Source organism: Camelus bactrianus, chromosome 35 (genome assembly GCF_048773025.1).
Source record: "Camelus bactrianus isolate YW-2024 breed Bactrian camel chromosome 35, ASM4877302v1, whole genome shotgun sequence".
NCBI classification, from domain to species: domain Eukaryota; kingdom Metazoa; phylum Chordata; class Mammalia; order Artiodactyla; family Camelidae; genus Camelus; species Camelus bactrianus.
Window position 1 is genome coordinate 19437471 of NC_133573.1, and position 21310 is coordinate 19458780.

Below are 21310 nucleotides of genomic sequence, written 5' to 3' on the forward strand. Positions count from 1 at the left end.
AACTGTCGATAGAAATCCTTGGTGGGTTATATCAGTGACATAGATCTTCTGCTAGTCTGTGGCTTGTCTTTTCACATTATTTCCAATTATTTAGTCACTCAACACCCCTGCCTTAAATACCATAAGAATACTATTTCCATAACTCCCTATAACTTTGAAGAAATTACAGCAATTAACACTTTTTTTACCTTTCTCCTTCTACCTCTCTTTTTTTTGTATCCTCATTTTTTTCTCGTATATTATAGGTACTACAATATTATTACTTCTCATTGTAGTACTTTTTCCAGATTTACAACATGTCCATTCTGTATAATCACAATAGCAATCAGTTTCAGTTTCAGTTTCAGTCCCTTTTATATTCACTTTAAATCCCCTCTTAGTGGATAACAGTATCATATTATATAATTCTGGGGGGAAAATTGATATATTTCCCAAATCTTTACAGAGTTGCGAGTGTCTTTCCGCTGCTTTTAAATGTGGATGACTACATGGTTGTCATTCTTTTTTTCTTCAAAACCCTTTTTCTATCAATTAATACTGAAAAGAGTTCTGAGGTCAGTAATTTTTTCCTTTGGGCCAGAGGTCAGCAAACTTTCTGTAAAGAGCCAGATAGAAAATACTTCACCTTTGTTCCAATTACCTGCCTCTGCTATTACAGTGCTGAAGCAGCCACAGACACGGAAACGAATAACCGTGGGTCTACTCCCTAAAACTTTATTTACGGAAACAAGCAGCAGACTGGATTCAGGCTGGGGGCCATAGTTTGTCAAACCCTGCCTTCTGTGATTCACTTTGGTTTACTTTTAGGATTCCTTTTTGTTTAAAGTTTCACAACTTTATTATTTATTTATTATTTATTATTCTCTTTTAATAATTCCTGTAACATGGTAAGTCCTTTTAATCTTTGGCATTGCAAAAAAGTATTCACATATAGTTAAGACAAAAGCTAAGCTCCTGTACCAAAAAGATCTTAAAAATAGGGTGGTCCTTATGTATAGAAGTGGTGACCTCGAAGTTTATGTCTGTCTGGTAACAACCCAGATGTAGGCAATTCAGACCTGCTGCAATGGCTCTGCCTTCTTCCACAGGTGACTTCCATCTCTGGGGCAAAGGAGATGCTCCTGTTCTCAGTATCTACGGAGGGTTCCCAGAGAAAATATAGGACACCCAGTTCAATTGGAATTGTAGATAAACAAGGTATAATTTTTTAGTACAAGTATGTCTCACACAATAATTGAGATATACTAAAAACATGCTCATTGTTTATCCGAAATTCAGGTTGAACTGGACATTATTTATTTTTATTTGCTTAATCTGGGAAGCCCTGTTTCCCAGCCATCATGAGGAGGAAGAGCCTAGGAAGGTACAGGTTCAATGCTTTTAGGGAAGACCTCCAGAGTAGCAGACACTCATTCCTGCCCACATTTCATTGCCTAGAATGGAGTGTTAGGGCCACACCTAGTTAGAAGGAAGGCTGGGAAATCAAGTTTAGCTGATTGAGCCCATGGCTAGCTAAAATACTCTTCTTAGGGAAGGAGAGAACAGATATTGGACAACATTTAGTAGTCTGCTACATTATATCTTTTAACAACTGTTTAGGTCCATTAGTTCCAAACTCTTTGATGTGTCAATTTCTCTAAGTTTGCGTTTTGGTTACTTGTCCTCCATATTTTCCATCTCCTGTCCAGTCAATTTAACCTCTTTGTCCTTTTCCTTTACATTTGAAATGCTTTTAAAAACCCTGTCATCCAGCCACTGTTTTCTGTCAGCTGTTTCTTCTTATTCTTTATTACTTACAATTCATTTATTACTTCTGCTATGCTATGGTTTTTTTCCTCTCAATATCTTCTCTGAGCTTTTCTATCTCCTTTTAGATCTCATTCATTCTCTTGTCATTTCATTTTGGGTGTATTTTATTTCCTTCAGGATATAAAAACATTTGTCTCTAGTTTTCTTCTATTTACTGAGGTAAGCTGTCTTCTATAATACAACTTTTCTTTCTCTTTAAAATAATATGCTTCTTTATTTCATCTTCCCCCTTTTCTCCCCAATTTAAAATGTTTACATCAGTCTTTTTATTTTCTTCCCATTCATCTTTGATCAGATTAGCTCTCTATACTTTCTATTTATATAAAGACACAGTGGCTGAATTATCTTTGAGTGGATCTAGCCAACGAAGAGCCACAGTAGGAGTCTGGAAGAAGGCAAGAGGGTAGGTTCACAGAATGTAGCATAAGACTGCTCTCTCAAAGTTGCCATATCTATTTGTTTTCTTTACATGTTACAATTTTGAAAAATTAAAATGTAATTGAAAAAATCTTTTAGGAGAAAAGTTATGCAAGCCTGCATCTATCCTACTGAAGCCCAGATGTGAATTCTACAAGTCATCCTGCAAACCTTTCCTCTCTAGAGATAGAACCCTTGATTAGTTGACTTTGGGATCGGATAGGAATGCGGGCAATTCTAGGAACAGAGGAATGGGATCTACAGGACAAGGGAGGATTGAAAGATGGCAAATTTCATTGAATCAAGGAATGGAGAGGTCTTTCCACATCTCTCCTACTTCTGCCCTGTGAAGATAAAAGGGGAGGCTATGATATATATATATTTTCATTCTGACAAAAAAAAATTTTGGTTGTTCTGGATTAGGCCTATAATATCAAAATCAATTGCTAGCCCAGTTTCCTAGTTGGAATTTAGCGTTCTATTCTAAGACGATGAAGAGGTATTTCAGTTCTCCAGTTTGAATCTGAGTTTCTGCCCAGATTGCACAGTATTTTCACAGGATGTGACAGCCTGTTGGGTGGGTGGAAACATTTAAAAAACTAGCATCGTATTTTGAAGAAAAAATGGAATGCTTATAAGTGGAAGTCACGATTCTTAAGGTAAAAAGAAAAACGTGTACATTTTTATTCTTTTTTCCCCTCAAAATATAGAAATGAACTCTGGAAAATGCTGATGAATAGGAAGACCATACCACTCAATTTTAATTATGGAGCTACTGGTGCTGAAAGATAATTTGAATCCAGAAGAAAATGTTTGCTTCATGATTATGGCTAAACTATGGGTTTTATAATTATGGCCAGAATGCAGGCGATATTAATTGTTGGCAGGCTAGTGTGGCCAAAAATGAGCTCAGTCACCAGAGGTGAAGTTAGGGAAAAAGATAAAATATGGCATTTCTGGAAATTGAGGCCCACATCAAGTGTTCTCTCTGTGGATACCTCTTGTAATTTACACTTTCCCTTTTAGGCATGCTCACACAGACATACACACACATCTTCCAGCAACCCAGAGAATTGTTGGACAGCCAGGAATTTCTTGAGGTATAAATATTTATAAATAATAGTGATACAATAGTGATACAAGATACAATTCTTGAATAATTTTGTAGTGAGACGTGTAAAAGCTGTGGTAGGTATTATGTCAGTCTGAAAAAGAAGCGAATGCCCTAGGAATCTGCCCTAGAGAAATTTATATAATCTAGATAGAAAAGGAGATAATAACCAGGTAAATAATAATATAAGATTGTTTATAATCACGTAACTAATTAACAGCAACAAACAAGCCAAAAAGAAGCATTCAAGTAGAATACTAGTCCAGAGAAAGGAAAGGCCACACTAAGCAGAGGGCAGAGAAATTATTCAAGTGTATCTATTTCACGTGGTACTTGCTAGGCACTGTGGACATTGAATTAAATAGCATCAGTACCCTCTAGATTAGAAATTAATAATTGAGGATAGATAGTAATCACGTGGACAGAAATAATGTCATATTTAGCAGATGCAGAGCCTTAAATTAGTAAATCATTTACATTATTGATTTAAGAGGTGATGAAGGAAGAAGAATCTTAGAAATTATTTATTATAGAAAATCACTCCCTTCCCTTGATTATAACAGTTAAATACCTTGCCAGAGAGGTGAGTTTTCTGTAGCTTTTCAATCCAACAAGAAGGTCTTTTTCAAAGAAATACTAGGAGATAATGTGTCTTTTTAGTATTGTATGGATAAGAAAGAAAAACTACAGTATTGTCCGAAAATCAAAAAAAGGCCTTATTCCTCAGAGGGCCGTTGGTCTTAACTGCCTCAGACACATAGTTTTGTACATGCTTCATCCCTGGTTACACGTTTCATCTGTGGAATTCACTGGCAAACACTTGTGCCTCTTAGAATTGCCAGCTTCTATATTGAGAGTAGAAATTGTCATAGATTATCTCAGAATGACATTAGACCAGGGGCGAGGGCATTTTGGTTCTATTTCTGGCTTTGACATATTTCCTTGATAATGGTTCACCAAAACAGTATTACTGTGTCATTAACAAAGTCAAAATGTAACGTTTTGAGGATATAGTTCTCATCTTTAAAAATGTCTTGCCTACATTGCAAGAATCATAGTGTGCAAAGTTCTCTTGTAGTTATTGATATGGCTGTAGTAATTTCTGAGGCTATTTCAAGGGAAACTCGGAAGTTAGATTCTAAGAAATCCACACATTTATTAGCAATGCTTGAAAGAGGAAAACATGAGCCTTTCAAAGTAAACAAAGCTAGATTTACTGTTAGCTCTTGCTTATCCACGCTATTTGGGATAAAGAAAACTACCAAGATGTCAACTGCGAAACCCGAACCTTGTTTTAGTTACTATGATCTCCAAACCTATTGTTTCACCGAATCTCTCAGTGGAGCAGGTTAACAAGTAGCCACAGGGTTTAGGTTTGGCTGGGTTTCCTTTCTCCTGCCCTCCCTCTGGTGAAAGTGTTAATGAGTGAAACACCCAAGATGGGCAGCTGAAGAGAAGCCAAGAGTTTGATTAGCGTCCGGCATCCTCCACAGATCAGACAGTCAGCCTTTAGGATGGAGAATGCCTGGCGGATGGCTGCCACTTCCCTAGAGGGCATCCACTTTGCTCTACTCAAAGCATCAAAATGAGAGCTCAGTAGTTATTAAAGTCTTGTTACTGCGCATGTCTTCAGAAAGTAATAGAGCTAATTTTTAATTGGGTTAATATGTTCCTAATAAATACCAAAGACATGCTATAAAAGCATAGGGTTCCTGTTGGGGGAAACAAGACAAGCCCCTCTTTCGTAATAATATTTTAATTGGAATAATATTTTTACATTTTTAAAACTCGTTTACATCTATGGTCTCACTGGATGCTCTCAGCAGTCCAGCAAGAGAGGGAAGGTGCTGTTCTTCTTGGAGGACCCAGGTTTCCCAAATTTTAGTTCTGGGCTTTCCCTCTTCGCCATCTAGATAGCCTAATACTCAACAGCAACTTAGAATAGCACATGGCATGCAACTTAGAATGGTTCTTAAAAACAATCTCAGGTTTTAGAACAACGTAATCATACCGATCCCAGAAGTAGGATTACATGTTACCCTCAAAGCACAATGATCAGCATTTAATAAGCTAAGTAAATGGTAGCTATTGTTATTAAAAACTGTGTTAGAGGTAGGATAGTGTTGTGGAGAGAAGTGTAGAGTCTGGACCCTACCCAGCCCCGGGGCTGGAATCCTGGCTCTGCGACATACCTATCTCATTAAGTTGTGTGTAAAGCTCTTGGATGACTACTCAGCAGGGAGGCAGAGCTACATAGATGGCAGTCACTGTTATTACTTGATAGCTCCAGTCCTTTCACACATAATAATTTGCTGTAGGTCACGTGGTAAATGATGGCGCTAGACTATAATCCCAGTCCATTTACCTCTTACAGAAATGTCTTTCTAGGTTACTTTCCCACAATTCCTGAAACGTGTTTTACCTCCTTTTCATAGTCTCCTTCCACGGCCAACTTTTAGTCTCCTTTACCACACTGAAAGCCTTTTACAAAATCAACATTTATAAAAATTTCCATTACAAATACCTTAACCCTAGACATCCTCAGCTGTGAGGTACTCAGTTTATGTCATGCACGCTCATCTGCATTTGTAAGAGCTGCTTTGTGCTTAAAATCGTTTTTCCTTTCTGGACCTTTTCTATAAGCCCTCTAGAGGTTCCCTACTTGAACCCTGCATTTCTATTCACTTTTAGTTCATTTACTCTACAGTATCCAGGACTGGATACTGCTCTAGCCCAGTGGACCATTCAGTAAATTACCAACTGACTGGCAGGCATTCCCTCCGTTTTATCCTATTTTTTTTCTTTGTTATTATTGGCTGACTAGTTTTGTCAGGGGCTGTCAAGAACATGCAAATTTCATGGCCATATAAAAATGATCTAGTCAAAACCGTTCAGGCTGAGGATTTAGTTGTCTGTTCTAAATGTTGGGCACCTCCCACTCTTAGGGAGATCTGAACAACGAAGGCACAGGTACTCAGGCTCCAGGGAGTGGTTTTCGGTCTTTTCTCAACAGAGAAACAGGACCCGAGGCAGCGGATGGAGAGCTGGGTGGGGAGGTTGGGGTGGGTGGAGCGGGGAGGTGTCTCTAAATCTTCAGGGGAGAGAGTGCTAAGAAAGGACAAGGTAAGCAGACCCCAAAGCTTCTTGGTTTTGTTCTTTTTCCCTCAGGACAGTGGTGGCAGCAGATCAGACACAATAGCTGGCAGTTCCCGGCCAGCATGAGGATAAAAATGACCCTCAACAGCACCAGCAGGAGGACTGGGAAAGGGAGGAAGGGTGTGTCTGGGAGGAGGCGAGGATGAGGGTGACAAGGTGACAAACCCCACCGCCTCGGCGGGCTCCCCCACTTCAGCCCGGCGAGGACATGAGCTTTGAGACACCTCCCCCCGAGCGGGGCGGGGTGGCAAGGGGAGACCGAGGGGCGGTGGCTTTTCCTACTGGGGGCGGGGCAAAGGGTGGAGGGAAGCCTGAGTCAGCAGCCCCTGATTGGCTGGCGTTCTCTCATCGCGTCTTCCGATTGGGCCATTTGCAGCGGGAGATGTTGTGAGGCGCGGCAGGGCGGAGCGAGCCGCCCGGGGTCCGGGGCGAAGGCCCGGAATAGGGCGGGGAGGGGCGGCGGTTGTGCTCGGAGCCGGCACCGCTGCGACCTGCGGGGTGGAGAGCGTCGCCTCCTCTCCTCAGTTCCGCTAGCCGCTTCGAATTGTTCGGCTGCCCTGAAGATGTAAAAAGGGCAAAGGATTGAATGAACGACGCTTCCCTGCGGCCCCCCTCCCCCCGCAAAGCAAAGCTATTTTGCTGTCGGGAGTGAAAGGACACTCCCTTATCTTGAAGTCCCACCCCGCACCGCAGCTTGTCTCCCCTCCCACTGCAAAAAGGGGCAAAAACAAACCTAGACGTGTCCGCCGCGGTCTGGGACCTGTGGTCCCCCAATGATGCTTGTCTAGCTGTATGAGCGCCCCCGTCCCCGGCCCTGACGCCGAGCTCCGAGTCTTCCCCAGTAGAAACCCGGGTTCCTGGCAGCTCCCGCTTGCGCTCGGAAGATTGGAGAAGGCGAGGAGGGTTTTGTGTGTCTGGGGTTTTTTTGGGAGGGGGTGTTGGGGGGAAGTGAGGGCTTGCAGGTCCCGACACCCATTGGGAGGGGCTTGGCGAGCATCCCCCCACCCCCGCCCCAGGCTAATCCCCCTTCTCCAGCGTCGGTTCCCGGGACCGTATTATTCAAGACAGAAAATATTCAGCCCCAGAGCCTCCCCTGGGGAGGGGAGGGGAAGGAGGTGGAGTGGGAGGAGGTGGATCCAGGGAGGAAGAAGCGAGAAATCCGCCCCCGGGAAACAGCTCGGCGCGGCAGCGGAGCAAGGCACTTCTGTCACTTGGCGATTGCGGGCGCCCGAGCACGGCCCCGGCCCGGCCCGGCCCGGCCCGGCCCGGCCCGGCGAGGGGAGAGTCCGGCGGCCGCCGCCCCGCCCCACGCCCTCCCGCGGCGGCCGAGAGCCCGGGGCCGGCCGGGGCAGGTCGCGGCGGTGCCTGGGAGCGGCCGGCCGGGGGCGGCGGCCTCGGAGCGCGGCGGCGGCGGCGGCGGCGGCGGCAGCTGGCAGCGCCGGCGCGTCCTGCCGCTCCGTCCCGTGCACTCCGGGCGTGCTGCGCGCGCCGTCCGGGGGCCGGCCGACCCTGTGCGGATCTACTCGGCGCGCTTCCTCTGGTGCGTGTCTGCTTTCTTGTTTCGCTTCGGCCCAGCGGGCGGGTGGAGAAGGAGAGCTGGGCTCGCCCCGGGCTCCCTCCCTTCCCGCCACCCCAGGCCACCCCGCCCCGTGCTGGCGCGGGGCCGGAGGAAGCCGTGGCGGGTGCCCGGCGGGGGCGGAGGGGCCGCGCCCGCGTGTGCGGAGCGAGGGAGGGCCGGCGGGAGGAGGGAAGGGCACAAAGGCCGGCGGCGGGCGCAGGGGTCCCTCCGGCCGGCCGTGGAGGAGGGGCGCGTCCCGTCCGCTCATGAATATTAACCGCGCCTGCGGCCTAGCGCGTCCCGGCCGGGCCCGGCGCCCGGCCCGCGTCCCCGTCGCCGCCGCCGCTCGCCGCCGCGCCTCGGAAGCCCGGCGAGGCGGGGCGCGAAGGGTGAGCCCCCTCGCTTTCGGCCTTTCCCCCGGGTCTCCCCACTCGCTTTTGAAAGTACATATTTGGGCCGCCCTTCCCGGGAGCTCAGGATCCCCGACCCGCCTCTGGAAGGGGCGGGGGAAACAGTGGTAGGTGGGTGGGTGGGTGGTAGTTTTCTTTTTCCGATTTTTTTTTCCTTAGGGGGACACGGGGAAAGGGATCGTTTCGAGGCGTAGTTTGGGGCGCGGCAACTGAAGAAAAGTTGCTGGGGCTGCGGCTTCATTTCTGTAGCTCCGGAATAATGCCCCGGAGAGGGAGTCCCTCCCGGCGCGGCGCACGCCTCCCGGCCCGGCCCCGCGCCGTCCCCGCCCAGCCCCGCCGCGGGCCAAGGAAAACAGCCGCCTCCTCGGGGACACCGGCCCGGGCGGAGGGCGGAGGGCGGCGGGCGGGCGCCCCGGGTCCCCCAGTTCGCCTGGAGACGCCGGCGGAGCCGCTGGCTGCGTCCGCGCCTGGCTTTTTGTTTTTATTTTGGGGAGCGGCGGAGGTGGCGGCGAGCAACGAGGGTTTTTGAAAAACTATTACCCAATTTAGTCTCGGGGAGAGCAGACTTCCCTGGGTGATGTAGGAGAACATACACTCCCTCTTTTCTGCCCAGAAAATACATGAATTAAAATGAACTTGAAGAGGGATTTTATTTTTTTTTGTGAAGTCTGCCCAACAGCCAGGCGTGTTTGAGGCAACCGTTGTGCAGTTCTGATGTTTCTCATCCCCCCCCCCCCAATTTATAAGATTTTTCCTTTTTTCTTTCCTTTCTTGTATGAGAAGATTCATCTTTCATACGTGCAACTCATCAGCATGGACCGAATTGTCTTTCCAAGTGTGGGAAAGGCGAACTTGGGGTAGACCTGTGGGCAAGGCTAAGGTTAGCATCCGGAGAAAGTTCATGCCCTTTAACTTTTCCCTCCTCTAGGAAAGGTCTCCTTGGGCGAGCCTTCACGACGCTTTCAAATTGCTCTTGAACTCGGGAGTAGCGCTAAGACGGAGGGGACCGATTTCTGCAGTTGGCATCATCAGCTGCCAGGGAAACCTGTCTTTGTTTTTTACGTCTGGAGAAATGGACGAAGACGGTGAAGTCAGTTGAAGTCCGAAGAAATAATCAGGGCATTCCGAAGGCGCTTCATCCAAACCTTCATTCCCTGGCGCGTTGTGTATCTCACTAGCCCTGCAACTCCTAGGAGCCTGGTGTGGAATTCTTACCTTTTTGGTGTGTGGTGGCATTTTCCCTCCAATGTGGACTCCCACGGGTTGGTCCCTTCTTTGTAATCTGAAATGAAATGATGGCCACACGTCGGACTGGTCTGCCGGAGAAAGATGGTGACAAGCTCAAGGCCTGCGGGTCCCTGGCCTGCGAGGTAAGTGCGGAGGCAGCATCCCTGCCCAGCCCGCTGTGGCCCGTATCTGTGAGCTGTCCTGCCAATGCGGGGGTCAGCTCCCTCCGGAGCCTAAGAGAGGCTTTGGGGGGCTTTGGTCTGGTTGGTGGGAGTACTCCAGCTTGACCAGTAGGGAGGTGAAGACGTACCCATTTTTGTTTTTAGGAACTTCCATTGATTCTTTTGCAAGGACATTTTTCTTGCTTTGAAATGTTCCCGTCTTGGTCACCTCAGAGCGCGGCATTCTCCCTTTTTAGGTGGCTGGGAATACTCCAAGCCTCTTATTTTCCCTCAGTTCCCATCCTCCAGTATTTTTGGAGTTGGGCTGGTTAAAGGGTGGCTTTGTACATTTCGTGTGTGTATCCAGGGTTTGCTCTGGAGGTGGAGAGAGGGCAGTTGGTATGCATGTTGCTCCTGGACGGACCTGGCTGTTGGTGCTGCAGATCTCTGCTTTGGGTAGAAAAACAGGTCTTTTCCCAGGGACAGTTTAGGCACAGCCTTGGAAAACTGCTTTGTGGAGCTGTAATTCCAACTCCTGTCAAAATCCGCTGCCTTTCCCGTTTTTTTAATTTATGCCCTTATTTTCACTGCTCAGAAATCCTGCCTGGGCTGTCAGCTGGCTTGCGTTGCCTTCAGACCAGCAGCATCTTTGGAAGGGTCCAGAAGGCTTTACACCAGGCTTTCTGGAGTTTTTTGAGCAGGCAGGACAGAAAGAGGAAATTCTTTGATCTGTGGCACCCCTATGCCCTGTTGCCTCTCCCATCTGTTTTCCACCTTACATCTGGAGTTCTGTAACAGTTATTTTGTGTTTACTTCGTTATTGGTTGTTTCTGTAATTTGCTTAGCTAAATGTACTGAGTATTGTTTTCCTTTAGACTTTGCTTTTGAGAGGCCTGTATTTTTATGGGAAGGTTGAAGATTACTTCAGATAACAGTAACATCCCCCAGTGAGAATGATTTATTTTGTGCCTTGTAAGTGTTACATTTGAACTTCATGGTCATCGGATCAAGGTCTAGTTCTAAGTGTGTGAGTTTTGGCATTTTAATAAAAATGAATCAGAGGTTAAGTTTTGGTTGGTAAAGCAGGCAGAGGGACTTGCTTCATGCAGCTTCTTACTCCATACTGGATTAGGAAGTTTATGCAGAAAACAGCAAGGTAGGTACAGTGTGCAATTATTGTACTATGTATTAGAACTGTAGGTTTACAGTTAGAAACTGTTTTATTTCTCGACACCTGTAAACACCTGCATGCAGGTAAAAACGTGATTAAGCATAACACCACAATCCTCTGATTATGGTGAACCATAATAACCCCTTTTGGAAGGCCTACCTACAACTTAGCGATGGCTTACTGTGTATTGTAGGTCCATAATGATAGGTGCTGTGGTCCTAAGTCATTGTCTGGTGAATACTTTAATTAGCATGCTGTTTGCATTGTATTTGCAAGAACTAATGTTATTTGATTTTTTTTTTCTGGTCATTTAAGGGATATCCCAGAAACCAAGTATTTATAATAGACACATCTTGTCCTTGGCTAGAAGGCAGTGTTTCCAGCTGTATACTTGGCTTTTATTAACAATGACAGTTATGTATTTTTTTTTAAGGGGTGTGAAATTTGTTTTCATTTAGACCTTACTGCCAACATAGCCATAGTAATTCTAGTTTGGGAGCCAAGAAAACACTGTATTGCCTGTATTTTGCACATTTAGAGACCATATATACAGTACTTGAGTTTGGTATTAAACTATGATGTTGTTTGGCTTTTTAAAGAATAGGCAGATAGTTTGCCTTGATTCTATATGCAAGTAGAAATAAAGGGGCTATGTGCTGTCAGAAAACATTTAAAAATCTCAGAGGAAGGAATGAGGGGAACTTGTGTAATTACTGCTTCTGTTTTGTTGTCTCATTGATAATCCCGATGCACATTTAATCATGTGAATATTTATTAGTAATGAAAAGAAAAAGAGTTGCCACTGGAATACTAGGGGTATCAACTTTGGGTTGATAAATATTTAAGTCTTTGAACACTGCACTTGATTTTTGTGTTTTTATTAGAATTACATTCTGGAGTAGTACTGTCATTCTTTAAAAAAATTTTTAAAAACCAATTGCTGTGTTCCTAAATCTGAATTGAGTAATAAATTTGTATGTGTTTTTACCTTACAAAGAGATGAGCATATGTATCTTAATATTAATGGTATTAATCAGCCAAAAATTAACTTTGCAGAACAGAAGAAATCAGTGTAGTGAAGTAAGAGTCCCTGTGTTCTGCTTTGTCTAATTGGCTAACTCCACCTTCCATGAATAAGGTCTGCTGTTTTGTTTACAATCAGAAATTTCTTATTCATCTTAAGTATTAGAATCTAATTGTGTTGCTGTATGAATAAATGTAGGTACCACCCCGCAAGACTATACTGGAAGGTTCCAAAACAAATAACAAACAAAGCTCTTCAACTAAAGAATTGTGACAACTTAGTAGAATATATCTGGGCGTTACAAAGTAAGGATAGCACAGTGGTATTCACACAAAATTATGTACTTTGCACATCTAAAGATGTATGTTTCAAAATTGGCTTCGCTCACTCTGAGCCAGATGAGTGTTTTTTTGGGGGGAGGGGGTGCACTTGTGTATATAGCCTGATCCGTGACACCTAGCCTCACATAACTCTGCTCACCAAATCACTTTGTGTAGACTCTGAATCCTCTTGGTGTTATCCCCCTTTTCATATCATATAGTGTTTCTTCTTTAAGGTTCAACTGGCTCGCTTTCTTTCTTCCTTCCATCCTTCCTCCCTTTTTCTTTTCTTTTTTTTCTTTCTTTCTTGCCAAAGCTTTGTAGACTGCATTGTTTCTCCCATTTCTGACATTTATTTCACTTTTTTATCTCTAGTCCAGAGGGTTGTCCAAGTGTTCAGCACTTTCACTGTCTATTATTAGAACAGACTTATTTACTCCTGCTCGTTAACTTAGTTGATTTTATGTTTCATTTCCTCAGCTAGGCTAAGGTGATCCTACAACTGAAATGTATTATAAGCCAATGAAAAATATTTGTTGGTTGATTTTGGAATAGTGTAAATAATAGAATAATTCATGCATTTTCTGTGCATGAGTTCATTTATATAAAAATTCATACTTCTGCGGTTCTTCTTGGAATACTTTACCCTTTGCTTTTATCCCAGACTCTTGTTCCTTGTCAGTCTCTTATCTCTTTCTGCCTCTCCCCCTCTCCCCTTCCCCCTCCTTCTCTCTCTCTTGCTCTCTCCCTTTAGGCTTCTTGCTCTGCTGCCTCGTTCATGTTGGTTTTTACAGAGCCAGGCGTTTCCATTCCTCTGCTGTCTGCCTTCTCACCCCCGGGTTTCACTTTACACCCTCCCAGGGCTTTCGTCCGCATGCCCGTGATTCCTAATTTACTACTCTATCTCAGATTTTATGACTGCTCTCTAGACCTAGATAGCCAATTGCCTATTTGCCAAACAGTTTTTTTTCTTTAATTCTTTCTTTTCTTTTCCGATAGCCTACCGGTGCTTCAAACTTAAATTCTACCCTGAGCACCACCCTGCCCAGCTCCCTGACTTCCTGCTCTTAGGGAGGAGTTACCTGTCTGTCCAAGTGAGAAGCTAGGCTACCATCCCTGACCCCCTTCTCCTCCTTCCTCAAGTCAAAGTCCTGTCGAGCCTACCTTCGAGTGAATCCCACTGCCGGTCCCTGAGTTCAGGTCAGCTGCTTCCAGTGGCCGTGAATCAGGCACCAGGCTCCCTAAGTAGTGTCCCAGTCTCTCCTGGCCTCGCCCCCTTCAGCCCTCTGCAGGATGCTTCTCCTGAAATAGAAAGCTGATTATTGTATTCCCTGCCCTAAAACAGTTTTCTGGCCTCCCAGTGCCTTTGGTATAAGGTTCAAACTCCTAAGAGAAGTCTTAAAGGACACTGCTAATCTGGCCCGCCCTTCTCCTATGTCCTCTGTCACCTCCTGTACTTCCGGTATGATTTTCAGTCCCCCTCCCCCTCCTTGCCAGGCATCACAATGTCTCTCTTCACTTCAGATCCTTACAAATCCTGTTTTCTCCTATCTTTCCTTCCAGTCTCCCCTCCTCCACTTCTACCCATTTCCTGATTTTTACTATAGTTGTGGTCTTTTCTTCAAGATTACTTCCCCCAGGAAGCCTTCCCTGACCTTCCAGACTTGGTTAGTTGGCTCTCGTGTGTTATCCTCAAACATCCTGTGCTTTATCAGGAATGGCACTTACAAGTTTATGTACCTCTGTTCCCCTGGATTGCATGTCCCACAGCAACAGGGACCACATCGGTTTCTGCAGTGTGCGGCACACAGTAGATGCTCAGTAAACGTGTGTCCCGTGAATGAGTGAACCTGCAGGGAGGGCTTTACTTCTCATTAAATGTTTGCTTAGATTCCAGCACACTGACCACCCGATTGTCCTGCCTCACTGTTCTTGCCTTGTCGGTCTCTGAAGTTGCCACAGCTTCCTGACCTGCTAAGTCTTCATGTTCCTCCTGACTCAGTGTGACCATTTTTTTTCCTCTCCAGACTCAGTTTCCTGGGTGTAAATATCAGGTACAAACAACTCTTGTTCTGTGGGTACACAAGCAGAACGTTCCCCGGAGCATCCCCACTCGGGTACCCTCTCCTTGGAACACCTTCCCCCAGGTGTCCTCCGGGTTCACTTAGAAGTCACCTTGTGGGAGAATCAGTTCATTGAACGCCCTTTTCCCCTGCTCCCCATGACACAATCTGTCCTCCTTCCTCGCTTTTTCTCCCCATCGATAAACCTCCATCTGACATGCTTCTCCATCTGATTTGGCTTATTTCTTTGGACAGAGAAATATATGTAAGTGTTAAGAGTACGGTTTGTCCATTTTGTTTACCTGGTATTGCTTGTGCCTGGAAGGGAGCGTAGCACACAGTAGGCCCTCAAATATATTTTTTAAATGAATGAATGAATGAAGATTTAAGAAAAATTTCCAAAATGTTCTGGAGTTTGCCTCTAGGCATGTAATACGTGAATACTTAATTGAGATTGTACAACAGTGTGCAGAGTGAGACGCAGGGTCTTCCTAGGCCTCCACTTCCATTAGGATGGCTGTTCACATTTTTGTTCACATCTTTCTTACCTTTGGGAAGCTGGTTACTAAGCAACAGTAACCAAGACAGTGTGTAGTACAAACGTATGATAATTTGCACAGTAAGGTGAGATAATGATAATTAACAGACTAGTGGGAAGGGACTCAGACTGAGGTGGGGGGGAGACTATAAAAAGGTAATACAGTCATTCCTCAGTATCCACAGGGCACTGGTTCCAGTCCCCCCATCCCGTGGATCTAGAATCTGAGGATGCTCAAGTCCCTTATATAAAGGGTGTTATATAATAAGGGTATTATATGTAGCCTGCATATCCTCCCTTTTGCTTTAAATCATCTCTAGATTACTTACAACACTTAATTCAATGTCAGTGCTATGTAAATGGTTGCCAGTGTGCAGCGAATTCAAGTTTTGTTTTTGGAACTTTTTGGAAAATTTTTTTCCTGAATGTTTTTGATCCTCCATTGGTTGACTCCACAGATACAGAACCTTCAGATACAGTGGGCCAACTGTATGTCTGATGTTTTCTTTCTTAAAACAACTGGCCAGTGTATGAATGTTCCTTATATTTTTAATTTTTTAATGTCACAAATATTTCATTGTAGGTTAAAAAGTGATCATTGACTATGGCAAAATGTTAACAGTTGTTAATTCTGGATGGTGAGAATCCAGGAATTATATTATTTTTATATTTTCTCTTTTTTGTTTAATTGCAGAATTACAATAAAAAAGACATCATTTACAGATTTTAAAAATAGGTGATATGTTATCAGTCTTGTGAAAATGCGGTTTCTAGCAAACCTACACTGCTTAAAATTATAGGCACTATTTGAAAAAGATACCACACATTATTCAAAACAATACTTAAACATTTAAAAAATGTTTTCTGCAGTGGAGGATTCATTCTAGGCTATAGGACAATATAACGTAACGCTGCTATTTAATTTAAAATGTGTGTTCCTTCGTATACCTGAATCTCAGTGGCAAGAAGACCACTGCACCTCAAAAGCTTTCTACTGCAAGTTAGGATTAAAAGTACAGCCTGTTGGAATGAAGAGGCGGGGCACAAGTCTGGATTTGGAGGGGTTGGGTGGGACCTGGTAGTCTAGCTAAGAGCCATCAACAAAGTGAGTACCCAGGTCTAAGAAAATTTCTCCGTACGTTGTTAGTGTTTCTTAGCAGTCATTTCTCCCAAGTGACACATTTTATGAAGCCCTTGGGCCTTGATTACAGAATCTCTAATCCTTTCCTCATTTCTTTAGTTATTACTGGGTCACATCATCTGGTACAAAAGTGATGCTCAGTTTCTTTTGTCCTTGGCTTTGTGAAGGGACCTGTCGTCTTACTCCACTGGGCAGCGTGCTGGCTGGAGTCTGGGCAGTGCTGCGTACAGACGCACAGACGCTGTTGCTGAAGGCGGCTATTTTCTGTTACAGAAAGACCATATGGCAGGCACTTGTTTTCCTCTCTGGTTGATGTGATTAGATGAGTAAAATGAAAGGTTATTGGGCTTAGATTGCTCTAGTATTTATTTAATTTTAATTGCCCGTAAGGAAGTAAAAATACTACGAGCCGTCTGAATATTCTGTTGGTTTGAAGTAGGAAGACATCTCTGCTCGACTTAGTTTCGGATTGCTTCCACCGGAACAGTTTTTCAGTTTAAGTGGTCGTATTCTTAAAAATATTGAGTGCTGTGCCAGAAGTTTATTTAACAATAAAATTTGGAAGATGGCCTTTCATACGTCTAAGATAATCTGAAAGGCAAATGGTTATATTGTACTATAGGTTTAAGAAACTTAATGTGGTGGAAATGGTTTTTTACAAGTCCTCTTTTTTTTCTAGTTGTCTATTAATACGCAGAAATTCCACTGTGTAGATTTGTGAATAGTAGATTTAGAACCCAAATTTGATATTTTTGAATATTCATCTGTTTTGGGGAAGGCCTGTGGGCAGACCAGTACAAAGTATTATTATCAAACAATGGCAAGCTAAAGAGTTTATTTTTTCCTTAGACTAGCTACCGTTCGGCCTTCCTTCTGTTTGATCCTGGGCGTGGTTTTGATTCAGACTTGGTTACTTATTGCCTTTTCGCCTTGTTGCTTATCTCTGTGCTGAATGGACACCTGGCATGGTTTGCAGGACAGGGGATATGTATGTGTGTGTAGAATCCCTCCACTTGTTTTTCCTTCTCTGACCTAATGAAAACAGTCTCTTGGCATCTACTCTTCTTTTGTTCACTGCATTCATCTTTAATATATCTTGACAGGGCTTATATTCTTAAGAATATCTTGATTTTTCTTCTCAAAGTGGAGAGTGTCCTAGAAAACCAGGAGTCAGAAAGCTGGGTTTGTGATATTTCTCCTGGGTATGTCATAGCTACTGTGATCTTGGGGATTAACAGGTATCTTTTTTTTTTTTTTTTTAACGTTGAGCTATCTAAACTTCTTTAATTCCCAGTGTTTATTCAATAAATACAGATTCTGTATTTAAAAGAATTTGTGTTAGCGAAATCAGTGAGACCTGCTTTCTCCTTCAGGTTTTGCATATTGGCCTCTGGAAACATTACGCACCTGTGAATGTGAGGGGAGGGAAGTACTCTGGGCACCCAGTTTGAATGAGATCTTTATTATAATGCTTTTAGGAAACTGTTTTCAGTTTACTTATTTTCCATTTAATAATATGTTACAGATACCCTTCTCTGTTCATAAGGGAGATATATATCAATTTTATAAATGGAGGAAAAGAAACTCTTAAAAAAAGCACCATAGAAAGATATTTTCAAGGATTGTAATATGGAAGAGAGATAAGATTTATTTTGTGTGGCTATGAAGGGTAGGGCTAGGATCAGTGGATAGACAGATGGGCCACTTTCCAGAATTCAGAAGAAAACTTTTTGTTAAATTAGAAGTTAGCTGAAATTGAATGTGTTCTTGGCAGAGGTGGAATGCCCTTCAGTTAGGGGATTACAGGTGGGATTCCTGCTTCGGTGGGAATTTAAATCAGGCAAATCTGGATGATCTTTAGAATCACTCGGGCAACCTTTAAACTACAGATTCTTGTCCCCTCCATTAAGTTAATGAATCAGAATCCTTGGAAATGAGACCCCCAAACCTTAGCTTTAAAAAGGTGCCCTGGTAAATCTTCCATGTTTGAGAACAACAGAACTAAATGACATTCAAGGTTTCAGTTCTTCGGCATCCTGATTTTGGAATTACATGACCAAATTGAAATCAGTATAAAGAAAACAGCAAAAATATGGAGAGGAAATTTAAATGACTGTAAACCAGTGAGAATTTCAACCTTAAAATTATAATTATTTCCTTCAGTTTGTAATCAGATGTATTTCTTTTACATGTCATTAGTATAACAAAATAATACCCTTTTCAAATAAAATACATTTTATGTCAAAAGAGCACTTTACAATTCTACAGTAAGAGGTGTTGTACTCTTTTGTATGTAACGCTTTTATCAAAAGTTAAATATTTTAAAGTGATAGAACTCTGACTTTGGTTATATCAAAGGTATTGTTCCTTTTTAGACTTATTATAAAAGTAGTTTGTTTCATGTCATTTCCAGATGGGCATATTTTCTTTAAGCAGGTAACTGTTAGAATGATTTCTTTGTAATCATTTGTTCATATTTACTCTTTATCAAGAGTAGGAAAAGTTACTTTGAAAGAAAAATTTGTTTGTCTTTACCTAAGTATACGTTGTGAAGGGTTTCAGAAATCATTCTAACAGAAATAATAATTAGGGAATCATTAACAAAATAATTCTCTCTACACCCTTCCTCATTTAACACCAACAGGCACGCCATCTGTTCATTGAATCCATCTTGTCTCTCTCCCTTTTTTTTTTAATTTAAGTATAGTCAGTTTACAGTGTTGTGTCAACTTCTGGTGTACATTACAGCACAATGCTTCAGTCATACATGAATATACATATATTCATTTTCATATTCTTTTTCACCATAAGCTACTACAACATATTGAATATAGTTCCCTGTGCTATACAATATAAACTTGTTAATCTATTTCATATATATTAGTATCTACAAATCTCGAACTCCCAGTTTATTCCCTCCCACCCCCGGTAACCATAAATTTGTTTTCTATGTCTGTGAGTCTGTTCTGTTTCTGTTTCGTAAATAAGTTCATTTGTCTTTTTTAAGATACCACATATAAATGATATCATATGGTATTTGTCTTTCTCTTTCTGGCTTACTTCACTTAGAATGACATTCTCCAGAGCCATCCGTGTTGCTGCAAATGGCATTATTTTATCATTTTTTATGGTTAAGTAGTATTCTATCACATAAATATACCACAACTTCTTTATCCAGTCATCTGTCAATGGACATTTAGGTTGTTTCCATCCATCTTGTCTTTAAATCTCGCTGGTTATGAGATGCACTGGATAACATACTGCAAAGACAAAGTAAACCAAAGCGTTCCACTACCAGTTCTGCAAAAGAAGCAGGGTTCCTTGACATCAGAGAAAGTGATGTTGGAGAAGGAGGAAAACCATGGACACAGAGGGTCTGGCAGAACGAGACCAGTCAAAAGAAGAAGAAAGCATAATCAAAGTGGTTAGGCATCTCCGAAGAGAATGATTTGAATCTGAAGGAGAAAACTAATGTCCTTGAAGGTGATTGTATGGGGAAGTGACATTATCTGCTAGGAAGTGATATTTAATGCTTTAAGCTCTGATTGCCAAGAGACCCTAAAAAGTGGGTGTGAATCTAGAAGAAGGCGTAACAGTAGTGACCAGACTTCTCTTGTGCTTTCTTCTTCTAAGAGACAGTGCCACTGAGAGCGAATAGAATATCCTGGCTTCTCAAGTTGACTTAGAAATAAAACTGTTTAAACAGGGGTCTAAGAGTAGCATCTTGAAAGATCCTGCTATTACAATAGTTCTTAGGTGGACAAATATTTCAGAGTCTGAATGTTTTAGATGCCTTCATCTCTTTTTTTAAAAATCTGTTTATTAAGGTACAGTTGACATTTTAAAAGCTGTATATATTTAATGTATACAACTCAGTGAATTTGGGAATAAAATACACCCATGAAACCACCTCCACCATCAGGACCATAAACGTATTCATTTCCTCCTCCCATTCTCTTTATTATTATTGTTGTTGTTAATATAACTATTATAACAAACATAAGACCTACTTAACGTAAAATCTACCCCATTAGCACATTTTAAGTGTACATACAGAATTGTTAGCTGTAGGCACCATGGTGTTGAGTGAATTTCCAGAATTTGTTTCTCTTGCGTAACTGAAACTGTACCCTTTGACCATCACCTCTTCATTTTCCCCACTTCCCAGCCTCTGGCAATGTTCTCTCAGCTTCTAAGAGTTTCTCTATTTCAGATTCCACATATAAGTGAGATCATATAGTTTTTTCTGTACGTGGCTTATTTCACTTTGCATTAATGCCCTCAAGTTCCATCCAATTTGTTGCAAATGGCAGGACTTTCCTCTTTTCTTAAGGCTGAATAATGTTCTCTTCAAGATCCTGCTTTCTGTTCTTTTGGATGAGTACCCAGAAGTGGGATTGCAGGGGCACATGATAATTTTTCGAGGAACCTCCACGTAATGGCTGTACCAGTTTACATTCCCGCCCGCAGTGTACAGGGGTTCCCTTTCCTCCGCATCCTCTCTAACTCGTGTTATCTTTTGTATTAGCAGTAGCCATTCTGAGAAGGGGAGGTGATCTCTTTGTGGTCTTGGTTTGCGTTTCTCTGTTGATTGGTAAGGTTGAGCACATTTTGATAAACCTGTTGGCCATTTGTAAGTCTTCTTGGTAGAAATGCCTGTTCCCATTGTTTGCCCATTTTTTAATTGGGTTATTTGTTTGTTTAGCTGCATTTATTTCTGACTCTCACGAGTCTTTGCTGCCTAAAAGCACGGATGATGCCTTAGCAAAATGTGCAGTTGATTAAAAACCAACCTAACCATCCTAGTAGGAACAGTTACATTCTAGACTTAGTGGGAAAGACCTACCACTGGTGTCTTCCTTGGGGTGGCACGAACCAGACTAGGATCCCTAGCTGAGGATATTGGCAGAACTTCATAGTTCATGGCTACGGCCGCTGCCTCTGCCTTAAACAAAGGGGGAATGCAAATCCTCTTCCGTTTAGGAGAGGAGTAATTTTCTCCAGTTTAGTCCTTGGCTACCGCTACATCTCTTGGCTGTCTTTTTGTTTGATCACCATAATCTTTTTATCTATTATTTTCAAATAAGTTACTGAAACATTGTGTTTGGAGAAAGTGGGCTCTCTAGGAAAAAGGTAGGCAGGTATATAAAGCCTGAAATACACATATATTCAGGGAGTGCAAGGGTACCCCAACACACATGGCT

At 42.9% G+C, this 21310-nt stretch overlaps 1 protein-coding gene and 1 long non-coding RNA gene across 6 annotated transcripts in view; one reads left to right on the forward strand and one right to left on the reverse strand.

The window, feature by feature from the left end:
- Nucleotides 1-3317: 3317 nt before the first annotated feature.
- On the reverse strand, nt 3318-7366 carry LOC141576046 (uncharacterized). Its single transcript, XR_012504273.1, has 2 exons — nt 7227-7366; nt 3318-7050 (listed from the first exon to the last, which is right to left on the reverse strand). It is a non-coding gene; the product is annotated as an uncharacterized LOC141576046 (long non-coding RNA).
- Nucleotides 7249-21310, forward strand: part of ARHGAP21 (Rho GTPase activating protein 21) — a 120660-nt gene continuing 106598 nt past the window's right edge. For 2 of the 5 annotated variants that reach the window (XM_074358336.1, XM_074358340.1), the window contains exons 1-2: nt 7898-8033; nt 9390-9831. In XM_074358336.1, coding sequence (XP_074214437.1) covers nt 9754-9831 — 78 coding nt within the window. In that variant the 5' untranslated portion in view covers nt 7898-8033; nt 9390-9753. Of the gene's footprint in view, nt 7388-7897; nt 8034-8126; nt 8441-8551; nt 8569-9389; nt 9832-21310 lie in introns of those variants that run through there. The other 3 variants (XM_074358339.1, XM_074358337.1, XM_074358338.1) reach the window with 3 other exon arrangements.